At 42.3% G+C, this 18,440-nt stretch overlaps 1 protein-coding gene across 3 annotated transcripts in view; it reads left to right on the forward strand.

The window, feature by feature from the left end:
• LOC105477254 (shroom family member 3) overlaps positions 1 to 18,440 on the forward strand; it is a 356,760-nt gene that overhangs the window by 118,397 nt on the left and 219,923 nt on the right. For 2 of the 3 annotated variants that reach the window (XR_011621253.1, XM_071093527.1), the window contains exon 3: positions 1,578 to 1,732. Coding sequence is in view for 1 of the 3 variants with exons in the window: in XM_071093527.1 (XP_070949628.1) it covers positions 1,578 to 1,732 (155 nt within the window). In the remaining 2 variants the exon portion in view is untranslated. Of the gene's footprint in view, positions 1 to 1,577; positions 1,733 to 9,709; positions 9,795 to 18,440 lie in introns of those variants that run through there. The other variant, XM_071093529.1, reaches the window with a different exon arrangement.

Genomic DNA, 18,440 nt, shown 5'->3' on the forward strand with positions numbered 1-18,440 from the left:
CCTTTCATTGTTATTGACGTCTATAAGTATCCATTGGCATGTGACCCAGATCGAGCCTTATTTTCGTCTGTTTCCAAAGCATATGATTAATTTCTAACATACTACATTACTAACTTGTTTATCATGTTTATTGTTTGCTTCCCCTCCTCTGCCCATTAACCTAAGCATCAGAAGAGCAAAAGGCTTTTGTTTATTTTGTCCAGTTTTATAGCCCAAGCACTTGGAAAAACTTCTGGTGTAAAGCAGGTGTTGAATAACTTTGTTGACTGAATAATAGTGCGGGGTATTTTTGTTTTGTTTTGTTTTTTGAGACGGAGTCTCACTCTGTCGCCTAGGCTGGACTGGAGTGGAGTGCAGTGATGCAATCTCGGCCCACTGCAACCTCCACCTCCTGGTTCCTTTTTTTGAGACGGAGTCTTGCTCTGTCACCCAGGCTGAAGTGCAGTGGCGTGATCTCGGCTCACTGTAAGCTCCGCCTCCCGGGTTTACGCCATTCTCCTGCCTCAGCCTCCCGAGTAGCTGGGACTACAGGCGCCCGTCACCACGCCCAGCTAATTTTGTTGTATTTTTAGTAGAGATGGGGTTTCACCGTGTTAGCCAGGATGGTCTCCATCTCTTGACCTCATGATTCACCCGCCTGGGCCTCCCAAAGCGCTGGGATTAAAGGCGTGAGCCACCGCGCCTGGCCAGAGGAACTCAACTTCCAATGCAGGGGTCCCCGACCCCCAATCCAGGGACCATTACTGTGGTCTGTTAGGAACCAGGTTGCACAGTAGGAGTGGACGAGTAAGTGAAGCTTCATCTGTATTTACAGCTGCTCCCCATCGCCTGCATAACCACCTGAGCTCCGCCTCCTATAAGATCAGTAGCAGCATTAGATTCTCATACCAGCCCAAACCCTATTGTGAACTTCACATGTGAGGGATCTAGACAGCACACTCCTTATGAGAATCTAATGCCTGATGATCTGTCACTGTCTCCCATCACCCCCAGTGGGACCATCTAGTTGCAGGAAACAAGCTCAGGGCTCCCACTGATTCTACGTTATGCTGAGTTGTATAATTATTTCATTACATATTGTAATGAAAAAATAATAGAAATAAAGCACACGATAAATGTAATGCGCTTGAACCATGCTGAAACCATCCCCCTACACCCCATCCTTGGAAAAACTGTCTTCCACAAAACTGGTCCCTGGTGCCAAAAAGTTTGGGGACTGTTGTTCTAAAGGAATAAAAAAGTCTAAAGGACTTTTTGAAGCTGTAAGGTAAGGGCTGGGGTGATGTCCTGAGCACGGTGGGATAATGGCCTTTGGGTGGAAACTGAGTTCCTTCATTCATTCAGCTGATGTTTATGAGTGCCCTCCCTGGGCAGGCACGGTGCTGGTGCTTGAGGGTGTGGACACCAGAGCCAGTCCCTGCCTTCTCACAACTTTCCCTGGGGCTGCACTTGCTAGGGTATGGCCCTAGCTGGTCTGTTGGGTTCTGCAGGAGTCCAAGCTGGGCTTGGGATAACCCGACAGACCGCAGGCCAGGGGGAAGCTCACTGGTGGCCATCGCATCTCTCCCTCCAAGCAGGTTGAAGAAGGGGGCAAAGCAGACACCCTGAGCTCCAAACTGCAGGCTGGGGATGAGGTCGTGCACATCAATGAGGTGACTCTGAGCAGCTCCAGAAAGGAGGCAGTTTCCCTGGTGAAAGGATCCTACAAGACCCTCAGGCTGGGAGTGCGCAGGTAGGTGGCAGACCCCCACCCTATCCCTCCTACCACCTCACCCTACCTCTTTCCCTGCCCTGCCCCACCTCTGGGAAAAGAGCTCGGGGTTGGTAGCTTGGCTTTAAACCTCCATGTGTGGATCCTGCCTTTTTTTTTTTCTTCTTTTTTCTTTCCTATCTTGTGGGATGTGGGGAGGAAGTAGGGTGAAGACATTTCAGACACTGCTCTCCTTTGAAACACTCATTTCCCAGTAAGTTTTGGTTTGTCGGGGATAGACCTCACTGTACTTCCTAAATTTTGGAGCCTGATAAAAAGTGACACTGATCCCAGATGTGGTCAGAGCTCCAATAAGCTTTTTGTCTGGTGGGACTAGAGAAAGCAATTGGCTTGGAACTTTCAGTGGTATTTTGGGAACCACAGCTACACCAGAGGGTTCTTCAAAACAGGCAAATTCCCTCTTTTGATGTTTTGTTTTCTGGTCTCAATAGTGGTTCCTCTGTTGGGAAAGTGTTGGGTTGTGTTTGATTTTAATGCCTTAGCGTCAGAAGCTTTGTATTCCCAGGAACCAACTCTTGGTGGAGGAAATTATTTATGGAAAGGGGAAGGGAATTGAATTATTTTTTTGATCTCTATTAGTAAGCACTGCCTGAGATACTTTACATATCTTAGCTCATTTAATCTGCACATGAACCCCATGAGATAGCTAATCACTACCCCCATTTTACAAGCAAGAGGTTAAATAGGTTACTGGAGGTAGCCAAGCTGATAAGTTGAAAAGCCAGAATAGAATCTAGATTGCCTGATTCTATTTCAAGCCACTTGAGCGTCATTATCTTGACCTGCTAAGTGTTAGGCCTAAATATTTTGCATATTTGAATATTTCTTCCTTAGATTTCAGCTGCCTCACATAGCAGCTAATGTTACAGTATTTGAGAATGTTCCAGTTGGCTGAGACTTTAGGAGTCATCAACGAAGCCCTACCATTTTCAGGTTGTGGAAAATAAGCTGATCTTTCATCATGCCACAGATGGTCTCTTAAAGATCCGCGTTAATTCATTTCTCAAATGTTTCCTAAGTGAGCCCATGCTCAGGTGAACAGCACTTCCTCCCAGCCACAGAAAACACAGTCATGACTGCAGTCCCACTGTGTCTCCAGGCTCTAGTGACTCTCCTTAGTGTGCTGGGCTGTGTCCGGTCTGTCTTCAGGGCCATCAACAACAGTTGCTTCTCTGGTGGTCAGTGATACAGAGTGGCTCAAAGCATAGGCACGGGATTCAGACAGACCCAGGTTCAAATTCCAGGGCTGTCACCTGCTAGCTGTGTGAGCTTGGCCAAATTACTTAACCTTACTGAAAATTCAATATCCTTATCTTTAAATGAGGATTTATTTATTTATTTATTTATGTTTGTTTGTTTGTTTTTTAAATGAGGATTTAAAGATATGTATTTATGCCAAAATATGGCAACAATCTAAGTATCCACAGAGGGACAAATGTATAAAGAAAATGTGGTGTGTATATGTTTATGTACACACACACACACACACACACACAATAGGAATATTATCCAGCCATACAAAAAGAAGGAAAGCTTGCCATTTGCAACAATGTGGATGAACCTGGAGGACATTTTGTTAAGTGAAATAAGCCAGGCACAGAACCATAAAAACTGTTTCATCTCACTTATACATGGTATATAAAAAAGTCAAACTCAGAAGCAGAGAGTAGAATGGCGTTTGCCAGGGACTGGGGCATGGGGCGATTTGGTCAAGGGGTACAAACTTTTAGTTATAAGATGAATAAGTTCTGGGACTTAAGGTAAAACATGGTGACTATAGTTAGTAATACTGTATTGCTTACTTAAAATTTGCTATGAGAATAGATCTTAAGTGTCCTCACTACACACACATACCCCCACACAGGTAATTGTGTGTTGATTAATTTGATTTTTTATTGTGGTAATCATGATGCAGTATGTACAAATATCAAATCATCACATTGTACATTTTGAATATATTCAATTTTTGGCAATCATATTTGGGCAATCCAACATACTTTACAAAGTGATTGGAAAGATTAGATGAAATACTCTGAGGTAAAAAGAGATGTTGCTGCTATTATTTCTATTATTATTGGCCAACTCTAGGCATAGGCTCATTCCTTGTGGATCCAGATTTGAGTAAATTAAGCAGTCATCTCAAACATGGGGTGATGTGTCAAACAGATGGGTAGACAGGTTCAGAACCACGGGGCCATTCCTTGTTTCCAGAGAGTGCTGAAGGTTTTGAACTCACCTTGGCGTTGGAACCCAGGAGCCCAGTTTGGGAACACTGGGCATTGATCTGTTGAGTACTAATGGCAGAATCCACACTCCTGATGTGTTTCAACATGACTGTGGTGATAGATTGGCCTCTGGAAAGGGCTGCTCTGTTTCCTGCTATAAAGAATAATCATGGTGGCTTCTGGTAGGCCTTCTAATAGATGGTGATATAAGATTTGAATTACTTCTTCTAGTAGAACCTTTGGAAACAGATAGTCATGGGGTTAAAATCTGGTTTAGTTACTTGCAAATTGTGTGACTTTGGGCTCTCTAAGCCTCAGTTTCCTCATTTGTGAAATGGAAATAATCATTCCTGCCTTGAAAGGGCATTAGTGAATTAAGTGTAAGTACATAGTAGATATGCAATATTTGATTATTATTATTCTGGATTAGGCTAGAGAGAGACACATGGTAATATGGAGAAGTATTGTCATAATACCATATATGCTGACTCCCTGGTTATCTGGAGGCCCCCCTTTCATTCTCTTGGTGAGTTTACAACCATTTAAGGGCTACTACCCAGACTTACAGGTCTAGAACTGGTCATGACTGTCCCAGAGCTTGTGGAATTTAGGAGTATTAATTCACAGTATCCAAACTCACAAGAAACTGAAGGATATGAACCAGAATGCTATTACATTGACTCATTTTGAAAAGACAACTATAAGTGGAAAAGTATGCCATATGGACCAAAAACCAGTATACAGTACTTTATCCCTACAAGAAAACTAAATGAGAAGTCTAATTATGGTCAGGAGTTTGCATAGTGCTCTCCAGCTCCCCATGAAGAGAATGGTTCTGTAGGCACCAGTATGTGCTGGGATCCACTCTGATGGCCAGATGGTCCATCTTCCTATTAGGGGCTTGGGTGCCAGGCCACCGGAGATTTACATCCAGGAGCAAGGGCCCTTTCCCCTCTGGTCCCCAGGGAATCATGCTGCCAACTTTCTCCTCTCCGTTTTCATTCTCATCAACACCAAATCCCCTTCCTGATTGACACATTCTTTCTTTAGGTATGCTAATGCAATCGATAAGGTTACTGAGCAGTTCTTGCACTTTCTGTTTCTGGTGTGGGAAACATTTTGTCCCTAAGATGCCTTTTGAATATGTCTTATCTCATCTATTATGTGTTGATTTTTATAGTTGAACTTTAAAAGGAAAAGGAGGATGCCTTTACATCTGACACATGCTTATAGATGGGGATTATCAACAAGCCTCAGGAGACACGGATGGACATTTCTCCCCTACGTTGCAGAGATCCGGGTGGAAGCCTCTTTCCTCTGGATTAATCTGGCTTTGTATTGCGTGGTGCCGTCACTTTCCTGAGAAGTCTTACCTTTATACCCTGGCACACGTCATCGTCCTGAGATTGTGTTTCCTTTGATTTATTCATGACAAAGTGACTAAGGACATTTCATTTATTAGCTTTCTTTTTTCTGTGTGACCTCCATACTTTTAAAAAAGATTGGGGTGACTTCCTGGAAACATAATAGAAAGGAGGGTCTGTTTCATAGATAAATCATTTGTGTAGTCAGAATGTATATTTTGGCAGCCTTGTACCTGCCTCTTTTTCTCTTAAAGTTATTTTGGGTGGGCGAGGGCAGCACCTCATGTCAGGCTTTCACATCCATCATAAAAATGTCAAGAACACAGAGCAGAGTAGTAGTGTTTATATAAGTTTTGGGATTGTCTTACCCAGTGACCAAAAACAATCAAAGTAGAAACACCTTCTTAAAAGGCTACAGTGACAAGAGAAATGCAAAGCCTCAAGTAAGTTGTGGGTCAAAGACTTTCAAAGATCTGTTGACCCATAAAGAAGGCAGAGTTTAGCCCTCTCTGGGAAGAGGGCGTGAAGGGGGCGGTGTGGATGCTGCAAGAACAGAGCATGTGTCTGCTGCTTGATACATGAAGAGTGAAGGTTAACAGCTAGTAGTGGATAAATGGAGAAGAAATGATAAAATAATAAGTGGGTCAGAGAAAAAACATTCCCAAAGGAAAACAAACAGCTCCCAGTTGCAGGAAAACCCTTGTGGAATGCAAGGACAGTGCAAAGGATGTTAATTAGGAAAGCAGACATGGACACAAATGAGAGTCATACTCCAAATCCTCCCTGAAATCAACAGAGACTTTATCTGGCAGATATGTGTAAAATAGTTGTCCAGGAATGGGGTAACCTTTAAATAGAAACTGACAAAGGAAAAGGTCTTCAGATTTATCATCCCTGAGAGTAATGGAAGGTGCGTTTAGTATAAGGAATGCTCACTGCTGTTTGTAGATAATCTAAAACTTGAATTAAAAAAAAAAAATAGGAGGCTATATTTGACCTCCAGAACAGATTGTTGGGGTTAATTGCTGTGTATTCATCTAAACACATATTTTTACCCTGAGTTTAGACGCAGACTCCTATCCTGAATTGGATTATCAGAATGGCCTTAGAATAAATGAATCCTTAATCCCAATTCTGATCTTTTCCCCAATTTCCTTGGCAAATCTAACCTTCCAGCCTTCTGCATTAAGGTGCTATTTTATTTATTTATTTATTTACTTATTTATCTTTCATTAATCAAAAGAAAGCTGGAGGTGCTATTTTTGCCAAATACTATCCTACTTCTAAATTTGTTATAAATGTATTTTTTGTGTTTTTACTTGTAGTTGGCAAAGAAAAACTTGAGTATATTTCATTTTAAATATTTCGTACTTTTTTATAAGGCTGTGCAAGCCAGGCAAAAGTCAGAGAGGCTATATGAGATAGTGGTGTCCAGCACTACCAGATTTGAGATGGCCTGGGTTTGAAGTCTCATGGCATAGATACCAGCTTTGTGACCTTGGGCACGTAATTTAATCTGTCTGATTTTTGCCTCATAAAATTGTTGTGAGGATTAAATGAGAACTATGTGGGTATGGTATTTAGTACAGTTATTAAATTATGAATCTACTGAAAACAAATTGCACGTTTGTTAAGTAAATTATCTCTTTGACTAGAGATATGTTCTAGAGATTAAGTTCCACCTTAATCTCTAGAACATAGCCTATGAAATGGGGCAGTCCTAGTTTAATGGGAAGACTTTGATGGGGAAATTATCTTTCTGGGCATCAGAGAGAGCAGAAGGTGGGGAAAATTGAGCCCCTTTTCAAAGTGGACTCTTACTCCCAAACCTTTCCATCACCTCTGCAAGTTTGATGTAGTCTTTCCCCTTCCCATCAATTTATTCTATGAGTTGATGTGTTGGAAGGAAACATTTATCTTTTATTTGACTGAATACACGTGTATAGTAGTAGTAGTGGTAGATCATATTTTACTGGGAAAAGAGAGCTTGAGGAGAAAGCCGCATTGAAAAAGTAAAAAACAATAAGCATCTGCCTAAAATATGTGTATGCCAGGCTATATGACTTGCCCATGTAGAGGTGGCTAGAGTGAGAATCTAGGTCTTATGACTTTCAGCCCATGGGTCTCTGCCTGGAGGTAGAAATGAGGAATAGGTAAGGGCTTGTCCAAGGCCACATGCTGGTGGCCAAAATGAGAGTCTAGGTCTTTGAGGATGTAAGTCTTGGGGACTTCTGGCCCCTCAAACAGTGAAATCATGAACTAGTGCTTTCTATTCCACTGCCTCCTCCTTTTAGAAATATCTGCGATGCTAAAAAAAAAAAAAAAAAAAAAAAAGGCAAGGCCAGGCCTGGTGGCTCACGCCTGTAATCCCAGCACTTTGGGAGGCCGAGGTGGGCGGGTCACCTGAAGTCAGGAGTTCAAGACCAGCCTGGCTAACATGGTGAAACCCTGTTTCTACTAAAAATACAAAAAATTAGCCAGGAGTGGTGGTGTGCCCCTGTAATTCCAGCTACTCAGGAAGCTGAGGCAGGAGAATCGCTTGAACCTGGGAGGTGGAGGTTGCAGTGACCTGAGATCACGCCATTGCACTCCAGTTTGGGCAACATGAGTGAAACTCTGTCTCAGACAAACAAACAAACAAAACCACAAAACAATAAAAAACAAAGAAGCTTATGTTTGATTCATCTAAGAAAACATTTCGAATGAAGAGGTGATTCCCCACTGACCTTGAACTTTCTTTGGGAAGGAAATGCACTGCACTGCTCTGGATACCCAGCTGACTTGAGTCTCTGCAGCAGCCTCTGGAAATAAAACTATGTGCTGCATTAGTGGCTGCTTCCTCCCTCCTAACAAAAATGGTGATGAAATTAAGTTCACCACGACCCTTGGGCCCACACTCCCCTGAATTCACCCTCCCACATTTCTGAGGGTTAACAGAATAGTTTCTTTTTATAAACTAGTGAGATGACATTATTACAATGGAATGGGACGGTTGGCTCACACACTTGCTACCTCCGTGTCAGATTTCTGTGACCTTATATTTCTAGATTGAATTGCAAGACTGTAACTCACCCAGGATTTGCAAGTCAATGATCCAATGAACTTTTTTAAGTCCTCTGAAAGGATACAAAATTAACTCCATTAGCCATTAGTAAAAAGGGTTGTGCAAATCAGTGCCTTTTCCAGCTCACGGTTACAGTTTATAAAAGAAAATAATTTTTTGGAATATTTTCACTACCACATCCTCATTTCCTTCACACTGTTTTGCCACCTCTCCACCCCCTCACCTGCCTGACTCTATTTCCTGAAAAAGCATCTACATTCTTAAAGCAGTTTGAGGTTAACCACCTGATGTCTCTTTCTGACTATTTTAAAGCGGTTTAAAGAATCAATTTATTAAAAGCTTTAAAAGCAAATGGAACAGAACTCCCTATTTTTAAGGCAATAAAGTTGAAAGGAAGGGTTGAAACTTTTCTAGAACATAAAAAGCATATTTTTTCTTATAAATTGACAATCTGCAAGCCAGATTGTGTAGCACGAAGGTGCTACAGATATGAGATTGCAAACAGCATGAGGAAGACACTATATCATCTGGATTCTAGTCTCAGTTCTGCTGTGGTCTGGCCATGGTACTATGGTATTACTCAATCCCTCTAAGACTAAATTTCTTCTAAAATGGAGGAGAACAGTTCCATACTGAGTTGCTATAAGGAAGAAATAAGATAGTATATATAAAAATGTTTCATTGTACTAAAATATTCATCTTTATTCCACGAGGAGCTTCTGTTGTACAGTCTCATGAAAATTACCTGACCACATTCTCTTATGATTGCTCTATTTAATGGCACTGATGTGACTCATTTTTGTAAATGAGAACAAATAGGTTTTAAAGCTCCTGATTATAACCTTTTTGCTAAGAGGAAATATGGCTTTAAAGGACAGTACCAACTAGGCCCAAGTTCACAATGGGATTTTGGAAAAAAGGCCATATTATCTGGAGAATTTAAGTTGAAAGAGTTCTAATGCTGAACCATGTTGAAGCTCATTGGTGGAAGGCTGAGCTCCAGGAGAGGAAGCTTAAATTGCAGGAAGGGGCTCTCTACACAAGTATATTTGCACCTTCTGGTGTTTTTTTTGTCCCAAGGACTGGTCAGGTTATACAGGCACATGTGACCCAGGCTGAGCAATTTGAAAACATAATGTTCTTTAGACAGCACAATATGCTGCCTCTGGGAAAGTTATGACATCAAAAGATAACTATCACGTGGGCGGGCAGTGGGAGGTGAGGACAAACAGAAAAGGTGCAGTGACCTTTTTACAGGCAATTGCAAAACTGGTCTTGAAGCTCAAGGAACTCACCTCTGTGCATAAAAGTGTGGCCTCCTCTACCTCTCCTGGACACAGAAGACGGATGAGAAATATATTTGTGCCATGGTAAGTTCCAATAACTGACTTTCAAGACATAGAAAAAGGCCCAATGCTGTGCTCTGTGGTTAACTCCTGTATGAAGGGGCAGGAAGGCAGTGTGTCTGCACCACATGCCACTGGAGTAAAGCACAGGAGCTGAAGTGGCAGCCAGCGTGGCAGGCAGTATCACTCTGTGGTTCTGTGTTGGGAGCGTCTCATGTCTCAAATGTTACCTCTCACCTCCACATGTCTCCTGAAGAGCTGTGACCACCCTCCCATGCCCCACTCTGCTCTCCCATCATTACTTCACTCATCCTGGTCATCTGCTCTTTGAAGTTCTTAATGTGGGCAAAGGGCTGGCAGATACCTGGGTCGTGAGTACAAATCCCAAACTGCAGTACAGTTTGCATCCGGGATTAGACTTCCCTAGAGGGGAGATCAGTATAACTGAGAACTGTGGTAACTTACCCTTCTAAACATTTTTTCCACTTGAGCAAGTGGTTGAGAGGAGACGAAGGAGGCAGCTGCAGTGGCCTCTGACCCCCAGAAACTTTTCCAAGAGGCCTGGCATCATGGGAATTTGCTCAGTATGCTTTGAGGAGGTATTTCAATCCTGCTGGGACCATTCTCAGAGCAGTTTTTGGCTTCTTTGGAGTTCTAGGCTTGAATATCACTGTATAGAAGTATAGTATTTTATTTCCTAACCAGTTGTTCCTTCCCATGGAAAATTCATGTAACACATGATTAGGTTTCCGGAGAGGTATGCAATGAGACTCCCTTACTGTAATGAGGAAGGGGACATTTTTTTCCCCTGTAGCCCATAATGATAACCACTATTTTTATTCAGTGGGTTACATATGCTTACTGGCTATGCACTAAACACTAGCTTCATACAAAGGAATGCTCTATTGTTCCTAGTGAAGGAGGTTTCATTCTTGGGCTAGCACAGCTTTACTTCAGACAAATGTATTCCAGACTGAAGCCAACCCTCTATACCCAACCACTAAAGAGTGACACTCAAGGCTGGGTACAGCGGCTCACGCCTGTAATTCCAGCACTTTGGGAGGCCAAGACTGGCAGATTATGAGGTCAGGAGTTCGAGACCAGTCTGGCCAACATAGTGAAACCCTGTCTCTACTAAAGATACAAAAAATTAGCCGGGTGTGGTGGGTGCCTGTAGTCCCAGCTACTCGGGAGGCTGAGGCAGGAGAATCACTTGAACCTGGGAGGCAGAGGTTGCAGTGAGCTGAGATTGCACCACTGCACTCTAGTCTGGGCAATAGAGCGAGACTCCGTCTCAAAAAAAAAAAAAAAAAAAAGAATGGCACTCAAATATCTGTCTGAGCCTTTAGGATATGAGGTCTGAGTTCTGGGATCACATAAAAGTTGGGGTGGAATCTTTCCCCCCAATTTTAAATTTGGATGCATCAGCTAGAACAAGTAAGTTTGGATGATTCCCATTTAGAAGATGAACCAAATATTTGGAACTCTGAATCCTTAAATCAAAATGGCTTAAAGCTACTGCTTCTTAAATTGGGCTATACATTGGAATTACGAAGGGAGTTTTAAAACAGCAATAACAACAACAAACTAATTCCTGACTCCTACCTCCAGAAATTCTAATTTATTTTATTTTACTTTATTTTTTGAGACGAGATCTTACTTGTTGCCCAGGCTGGAGTGCAGTGGCAAGAACACAGCCTCGACCTTCTGGGATCAAGAGATCCTCCCACTTCAGCCTCCGGAGTAGCTGGGACTGCAGGTGCACACCACCACACCCAGATAATTCTTTTAAATTTTTTTGTAGATGGAGTCTCGCTTTGTTGCCCAGACTGGTCTCAAATGATTCTCCCACCTTGGACCTCCCAAAGTGTTGGGATTACAGGTGTGAACCACCAAGCCCAGCCTCAGAGATTCTAATTTAATAGATGTGGGGGTGTGGCCCTGTATTGGAAACTTTAAAAGCTCCTCAAGAAAAGGGCTGGGTACAGTAATGCCTGTAATCCCAGCACTTTGGAAGGCCAAGGCAGGAGGATCCCTTGAGCCCATGTCTGCCTCAAAACCAGCCTGGTCAACATGGCAAGACCCTGTCTCTACAAAAATTAGCTGGGCATGGTAGTGCGTGCCTGTAGTCCCAGCTACTCAAGAGGCTGAGACAGGAGGACTGCTTGAGCCAGGAGATTGAAGCTGCAGTGAGCCGTGATTGGGCCACTGCACTCCAGCCTGGGCAGCAGAGCAAAACCCTGTCTCAAAAACAAACAAACAAACAAAAAATGGATGGTTGCATCTGTACTGAAAATGTACAGCTTTTTTTCTTATCATATTCCCTAAACAATGCAACAGTGATTTACATAGCATTTACATTGTATTAGGTATGATAAGTAATCCAGAGATGATTTAAAGTATACAGGAGGATGTATATAGGTTATATGCAAATATGACATCATTTTATACAAGGGACTTAAGCATCCATGGATTTTGATACCTATGAGGGGGTCCTGGAACCAATTCCCCCATGAATACAGAGCTACAACTGTATTCACTTATGTCATCAGCCCCCTATGTTTCAAAAACCACACTTTGCATAGCGTTAGCGTAAATCTCCCATTTCTTGAGAATAAGGGGTAGAGAAATGGTTTCCATAAAGGATTATTAAATACCACCCCCTCCACATATCCTTAATGGAAAATCAGATCTTCGAAGGTCCTGGCAAGCTGCGTCCTGTTCTGTTTTTCTGTTTTATTTAATTTAACTGCTCTAAGATCACAAGTGTCCTATGAAGGTCCTGGAGAAGAATCTTAAAGTATAGGTTTGCGGGTTACTGACAGCAGTAAGCAGGCTCTTAGCCTTCATTAGGCAAAGGGAAACACCTGGCTCCATCTGACTTGCGATGAACTGTGGGTTCTTTTTCTTTTGATCGTTGTTTATTAAGATGGCTACCTCAAATATGTATTTGTTACCACCTGTCTCCTCATGGTTCTGTTGCTTCGGGCATCTTCGCACGTGGCAGTGCTAAAGAGCCTCGCTAGTCTTTGGCAAAATTATATCTCTAAGACTAGCATCTTTGTGCTTTTGCCAGTAGCTAAAATGTTTGTCTAATTGTATTACCTAGTCTAGAGGCCTGTGCCGCTGTCTGTAGACTAGCTGCCAGATTACTTAGTACAGTTTGTCAGTGCATTTGAAAAATGCAATTTTTCTACTCCCCTCTTATTCTGCTGTCAAACTTGAGTCTGATGCTGTGTTTGCTTAGTGGGTGGGATGTGTAAAATTATAATGCGGGGACGGTTGCTTGGTTAGTGTGTTTATTGTTTATGTAGGAAGGTTGCTATGTTGTTTTCATGAAGACTGTGATGCTAAGGAGCATTTTTAAAAGATTCTTTGGGGGCTGGGTGCGGTGGCTCACACTTGTAATTCCAGCACTTTGGGAGACCGAGGTGGGTAGGTCATTTGAGGTCAGGAGTTCGAGACTAGCCTGGCCAACATGGTGAAACCCCCTCTCTACTAAAAATACAAAAATTAGCCAGGCATGGTGGTGGGTGCCTGTAGTCCCAGCTACTTGGGAGGCTGAGGCAAGAGACTCGCTTCAATCCGGGAGGCAGAGGTTACAGTGAGCCATGATCCTGCCACTGTACTCCAGCCTAGGCAACAGAGTGAGACTCCATCTCAAAAAAGTAAATAAGTAACTCAAAAGATTCTCTGGAGTCTTTCTTTAAAGGTGTGTCTTAGGGATGAGCCACTATTACTTTTTCATTGTAAATAAGTAGGGGCCCACAAGCCCTGGACACCTAAAACAATCTTTCATGGAATTTTCTCGGGAGACATTTTATATGTCCTTCACCCTCGTAACTTAAAGAAGCAAATAATTAAGAGACCCATTGTTTTTTACTGCTGGTTACATGGTACTGAAGGATTTTGGGGTTTTTTTTAACTAAATTAAAAATTTCCTCAATTATCCCCTTTGACTTGCTCCCTCACTTCCTTCAGGTATTTGCTCAAATGTTAGCATCCCCTGCACAGCCCATTTTAAATCTCAGTCCCCTTTCTCCTGTATCCTCACACCCTCCTAATCTTTATTTTTTACCTGTCTCTCTCTCACACACACTAGAATATAGGTTCTTCGATGGCAGGGATTTTGTTTGGTGTGGTATCCCCAGTGCTTGGAATGGTTCCTGGCACACAAACGTGCTCACTGAATGTTGGTGAGCCAGCTCCGAGCCAGGCTGCCTGACATCGCCTCTCAGCTTTACAACATCTACTATTGAGGGCCCTTGGACAAGTTAATTGCCCTCTGCCATTGTTTCATGACTTGTAAAGTGGGGATAGTAACAGTTTCCCCTTCATGGGTATAATAAATTGCTGTCTAAATCTTGGCTGTTTTTAATTACATCATCCAACAGGGTTAGTTATTTTTCCTGCATTAAGAGCTGCTGGACAGGCAGTCTGCACTTATTTTCCCTTCTATTCCCTATGGAATATGATCAATAGTTTCATCACCTAACTGACCACACTTTTCTCCTGTATCCCCTACCAAAGCAGGATCATATTCGAAGTTTGTTTTTCCCTCTGTGAAATGAGATCGATCTGATTTCCTCCTGCCTTAATGCTCCTGTGTCTCTTCTTAGTAAGGTAGCCTGTCCCCAGCCCTTGTTCGGGAGTCAGGTCCCCAGGAGCCTGGCTTCAGGGGTGCTTCTTGTAGCAGGACCCACCCTTCTCTGTGTCCTCAGCTTCCTCAAGTCTCACTGGAATAGGCACTCTTTGCAGTCACCTTGTTATTTGGAGGTTTGGATTTGTTTCTAATACTCCCACCTCCTACCCCTCAGGGGGCAGTGCTGTGCAGTGGTTAGGAACACTGGCTTTGAATCTGATAGAACTTGATTTACAACCCTGACCGTTCTGTGAGATCTGGGCCAACGACTTCACCTCTCACTTTTTTTGTCTGGGAAGTAAAAACAACCATCCACACTTCATATGGAGGTTGTAGCTATAAAGACAACCTGTGTATAGAAAAAAACTCAGCCTTAGGTTTGACACACTGTTATCAATCATTTCATTCATAAGTTCAACCATAGTTATTGAGCAGGTGCTGGCACCAGTTCTCAGCAAATATGTGCTAAATGGAGGCATTTCTATTTTTCACTAAGTGGCTTTTTCATACTGTTAGTTGTTTTATGGAGTAAAAGAGCAGATCCAGCCAAGGAGGGTTTGGGGCTTATGTTTCTCACCAATGAAAGTTAAACTAAAATTAGACCGAAATCCACTTTGTCAGAGGGGAGAGAAAAGCAATGGGAAAAGGTGACTTGCTAATAACAATGGATATAAAACTTTAGCATGGGGTGGATGGGTGAGAGGTCACTGGCAAAGCTTCTCTCCTGACCTCCAGAGAGGTCATTTTGGAGAAACTGCTGCCTGCTTTATGAAGGTCAAAGCACCCAGAAATGAAAGGACTTAGCCTTAGGTCACAGGTCTAGTAAACCGCGGAATGAGGAAGAGAAGTCAGGCTTTCTAGCACCAGCCAAGCCTGCTCTCTCAGGGCTTACATGAATATGTAAAACTCCAAAAGCCAGAGCTCCTTTTTGCTTTAATCTTATGATATTTTCTCTCTTACTGATGGCAGGAAACGGATAATTTGAGATGTTCATGTTTTGTTGAATGATTCTCCCTTATCTCTCTGGTACATCTTTCCAGTTTTCCTAGCTTCTTCCTACAACAGTTTTTTTTCTTTCCTCAAAGTGTGGACTTCAGACAACTTGCATCAAAACGGCTGTGGTGTCTATTTAACTTGCAAATCCTTTGTACTTCTTCCTACATAAGACTGTCTTGAGGGGGGCCCGCCTTTTAACATAGATGCCAAGTGATTCTAACACCCACTGAAACTTGCAGTCTCTAGCCCTAAGGGAGTGGATAGGCTCTTCTCTGGCAGGGTGAGGTCAACCCCATGAATCTTCCCTGTCTCATTGGCCCATGTAAGAGACAAAAGGATGAGATCAGTGTCCATTTGAGCAACTCCATGGTTATTCTTGAAAGTCTCTAGCATCGTGCCTTTTCTTGGCCTTGATACACAGGTAAAGTTCAAAATTCAAATTTTCCACTTCAAATAAAGTTTGGGGATGGTTTTTATTTCTGTGAACTTCAGAAACATTTTAGAACACAACCCAAATGCTCAGAAATGTTAACACACACACACACACACACATGCACACACACACACACACACACACCAGTACTTCTCAGCCTGCCACCTTTCCAAGGGCAGAGCAACCTGCAGCAGTTTCTAAAAATAGGCCTTTCTGCTACAGGTCACTAAACAGGAATGGCCTCCATGTCACTCTGTTTACAGTTTCACATCTGACACCTTCATAACAATAGTGCTGACTTGATGAGGCATGAGGACCAACATCAGTCTGTGGGAATTCCTGAAAAAATGCAACCTGGGGCTGTGGCTGGTGTGCATTCGGTGGCATCCCCACCAAATCCAGCCGTGTTTGGATTCAAGGCCCTTTCAATATTTGCTTCACGATTCCTCGTCACCTTTCCATCACTGTCTCAAAGTCAGGGGCAGAAGTCAAAAACTCGGAGTCACTCCACAAGATAGCAATGAATAGAAACATGAGCTCATGTTCAGGAATTTAAGACTCACTGTGTTTTCTTTTGTTTTGTTTAAACTGTCTTGCATTTCTCCTCTTTGCAAACTTGTGGGTTACAAAGCATCATCTAGCTGCAAATTTAATTTTAGGATCTTTCAAGATAATGCTGACAAAAAGCAAACTTATCTTTGCTATTTTCAGGATAGCCCTGCAACAGTGAGAGGTCTTTTCCTTTTGTGTAATAATTCATGCACGTTCCTGTCCCAGTCCCTAAGTGAGCAGACTACGTGGGTGGTATTAGAATTACAATTTCTTGGGATTAACATTCTAAAATTAAGAAATGGGGTAAAAGAATGGGGGCACTTGACATTAAATATACATGAGGTGATTGGACTGGATCACTGGGCATTCACATTCATGGGATTCCTAGTAAGTTCTGAAGAAGTGGACCTATTGGTATCAATTCAGGATCCTACTCACAGGAAACAATTTTGATTTGCAAACTTAGCCTGCTATCTTTAAATAAATAATTCTAGTAAGCTCTCAAAATGTTAGCTTTGGGTGTCTATGCATTTTCATTCTTTGATTTTTTTCTCACAACCCCAGTAATAGGGATTATTACTACTATATTTTACAGATGAGGAGATAGACTTGCAAGAGGGCAGTCTTCTCAAGGGGATACATATATAAATGTGGATTTAAACTCCAGTCTATCCGATGCAAAAGCCCAAACTTTTATGTCAGTAAAAACTAGTTCAGATGAGCTGGTTTTCAGTGATTGCTGAAATCCCTGAACCAATATGTGTTCTTCAGCCTCTGGGAGAACAGGAGTTGGGCTTAGCCAATGCTTTTATTTGTTTTGCTTTAAAGAAAGCACACACTGGGGCCTTTTGTTTTCCCAGTAGTGTTGATTCACATTCCCTAAATAAATTAACCTTCCCGTCTTGTCTCACTCATTTGACATTAGCAAGTTTACATGCCAATAAAAATAGAAATGGGAGAAACAATACTGCAAGAAGAGAGAAGTGACAGAGGCTTTAGAGTGCACCAAGACATGAACACAAGCTCATCATTTTCTACACTCCTTTCAAAACAAAACAAAGCAAAACCCCACAGCTTGATTCCAATCACAGTTTGTCCTGTGATTTTATAAGTGGTTGAAATGCCTGATTAATATTGAAATGTTGGAACATTCATTATTTTGTAAGAGAATAGTTGAGACTTCCAATAAGATTTTATCATTTCTCTTCCAAATAGTGGAAGCTTGATAACTGATGGTGAGATTCTGTACTAGTCTTACTAGTACTTATTCACAGATCTAGAAGTCTCTGTGTCCATTGTGGGATGGGTTCTGTGTGGGTCAAATATAGCTTCTGAAGAAGCTGAGATTTGTCTTTGTGCTCTGCTATTAACAGCACCCTAATGAAGCACTCAGGCTACTCCCATCTTCTCTCTGCTTCCTCCATACTGCGCCCCCCCAGCCCAATCTCCCTAAAATCTTTCCTTCCTGAGAATTGTTTCTCCACATCTCCCTCTTTCCTGGCTCCTCATCCAAACTTGCCTTTGCATTTCTTACTCCCTCGGAGCCTTGCTCGGAGATGATTTGCTAATCTTTGACATGGCTAAGCATAGTAAATGTCCTTTGAGAACAATACAATCTTACACTAACCTACGATGGGAATAATAAAGCTACTATTCATATTTTAAAAGGCAGTTTTGCAGGTTGTCAACATCTTACCATAAAAGAGTGAGTTCCCAGTGGTGTAATCTCAGTGACAAATTGGTTGGAGCTATGTATGTATAGATAGGTGGACCACTGTATACCGTGATAGGTGACAGGACCTCCAGGTCATGAGCAGAAAGTAATCTTAAAGGCTGACCTTGGCCACTGCAGCCTGCATGTTCTGGGACATCCTGAGATCTCCCTGTGTGACTGACACTTCCCCTGAGGACTCTTCCCAGTGCAGTCGGTAGGAAACCTTAGTGGTCAATGATGGTGGGCCAGAGAGGTGAGGGACAGAGGATACGTCAGATATCCTAATAGTATATATAGTTTAAATGCTCATTTCATAATTTTGGAAGTTGTTTT

Source organism: Macaca nemestrina, chromosome 3 (assembly GCF_043159975.1).
Source record: "Macaca nemestrina isolate mMacNem1 chromosome 3, mMacNem.hap1, whole genome shotgun sequence".
Lineage (NCBI taxonomy): Eukaryota > Metazoa > Chordata > Mammalia > Primates > Cercopithecidae > Macaca > Macaca nemestrina.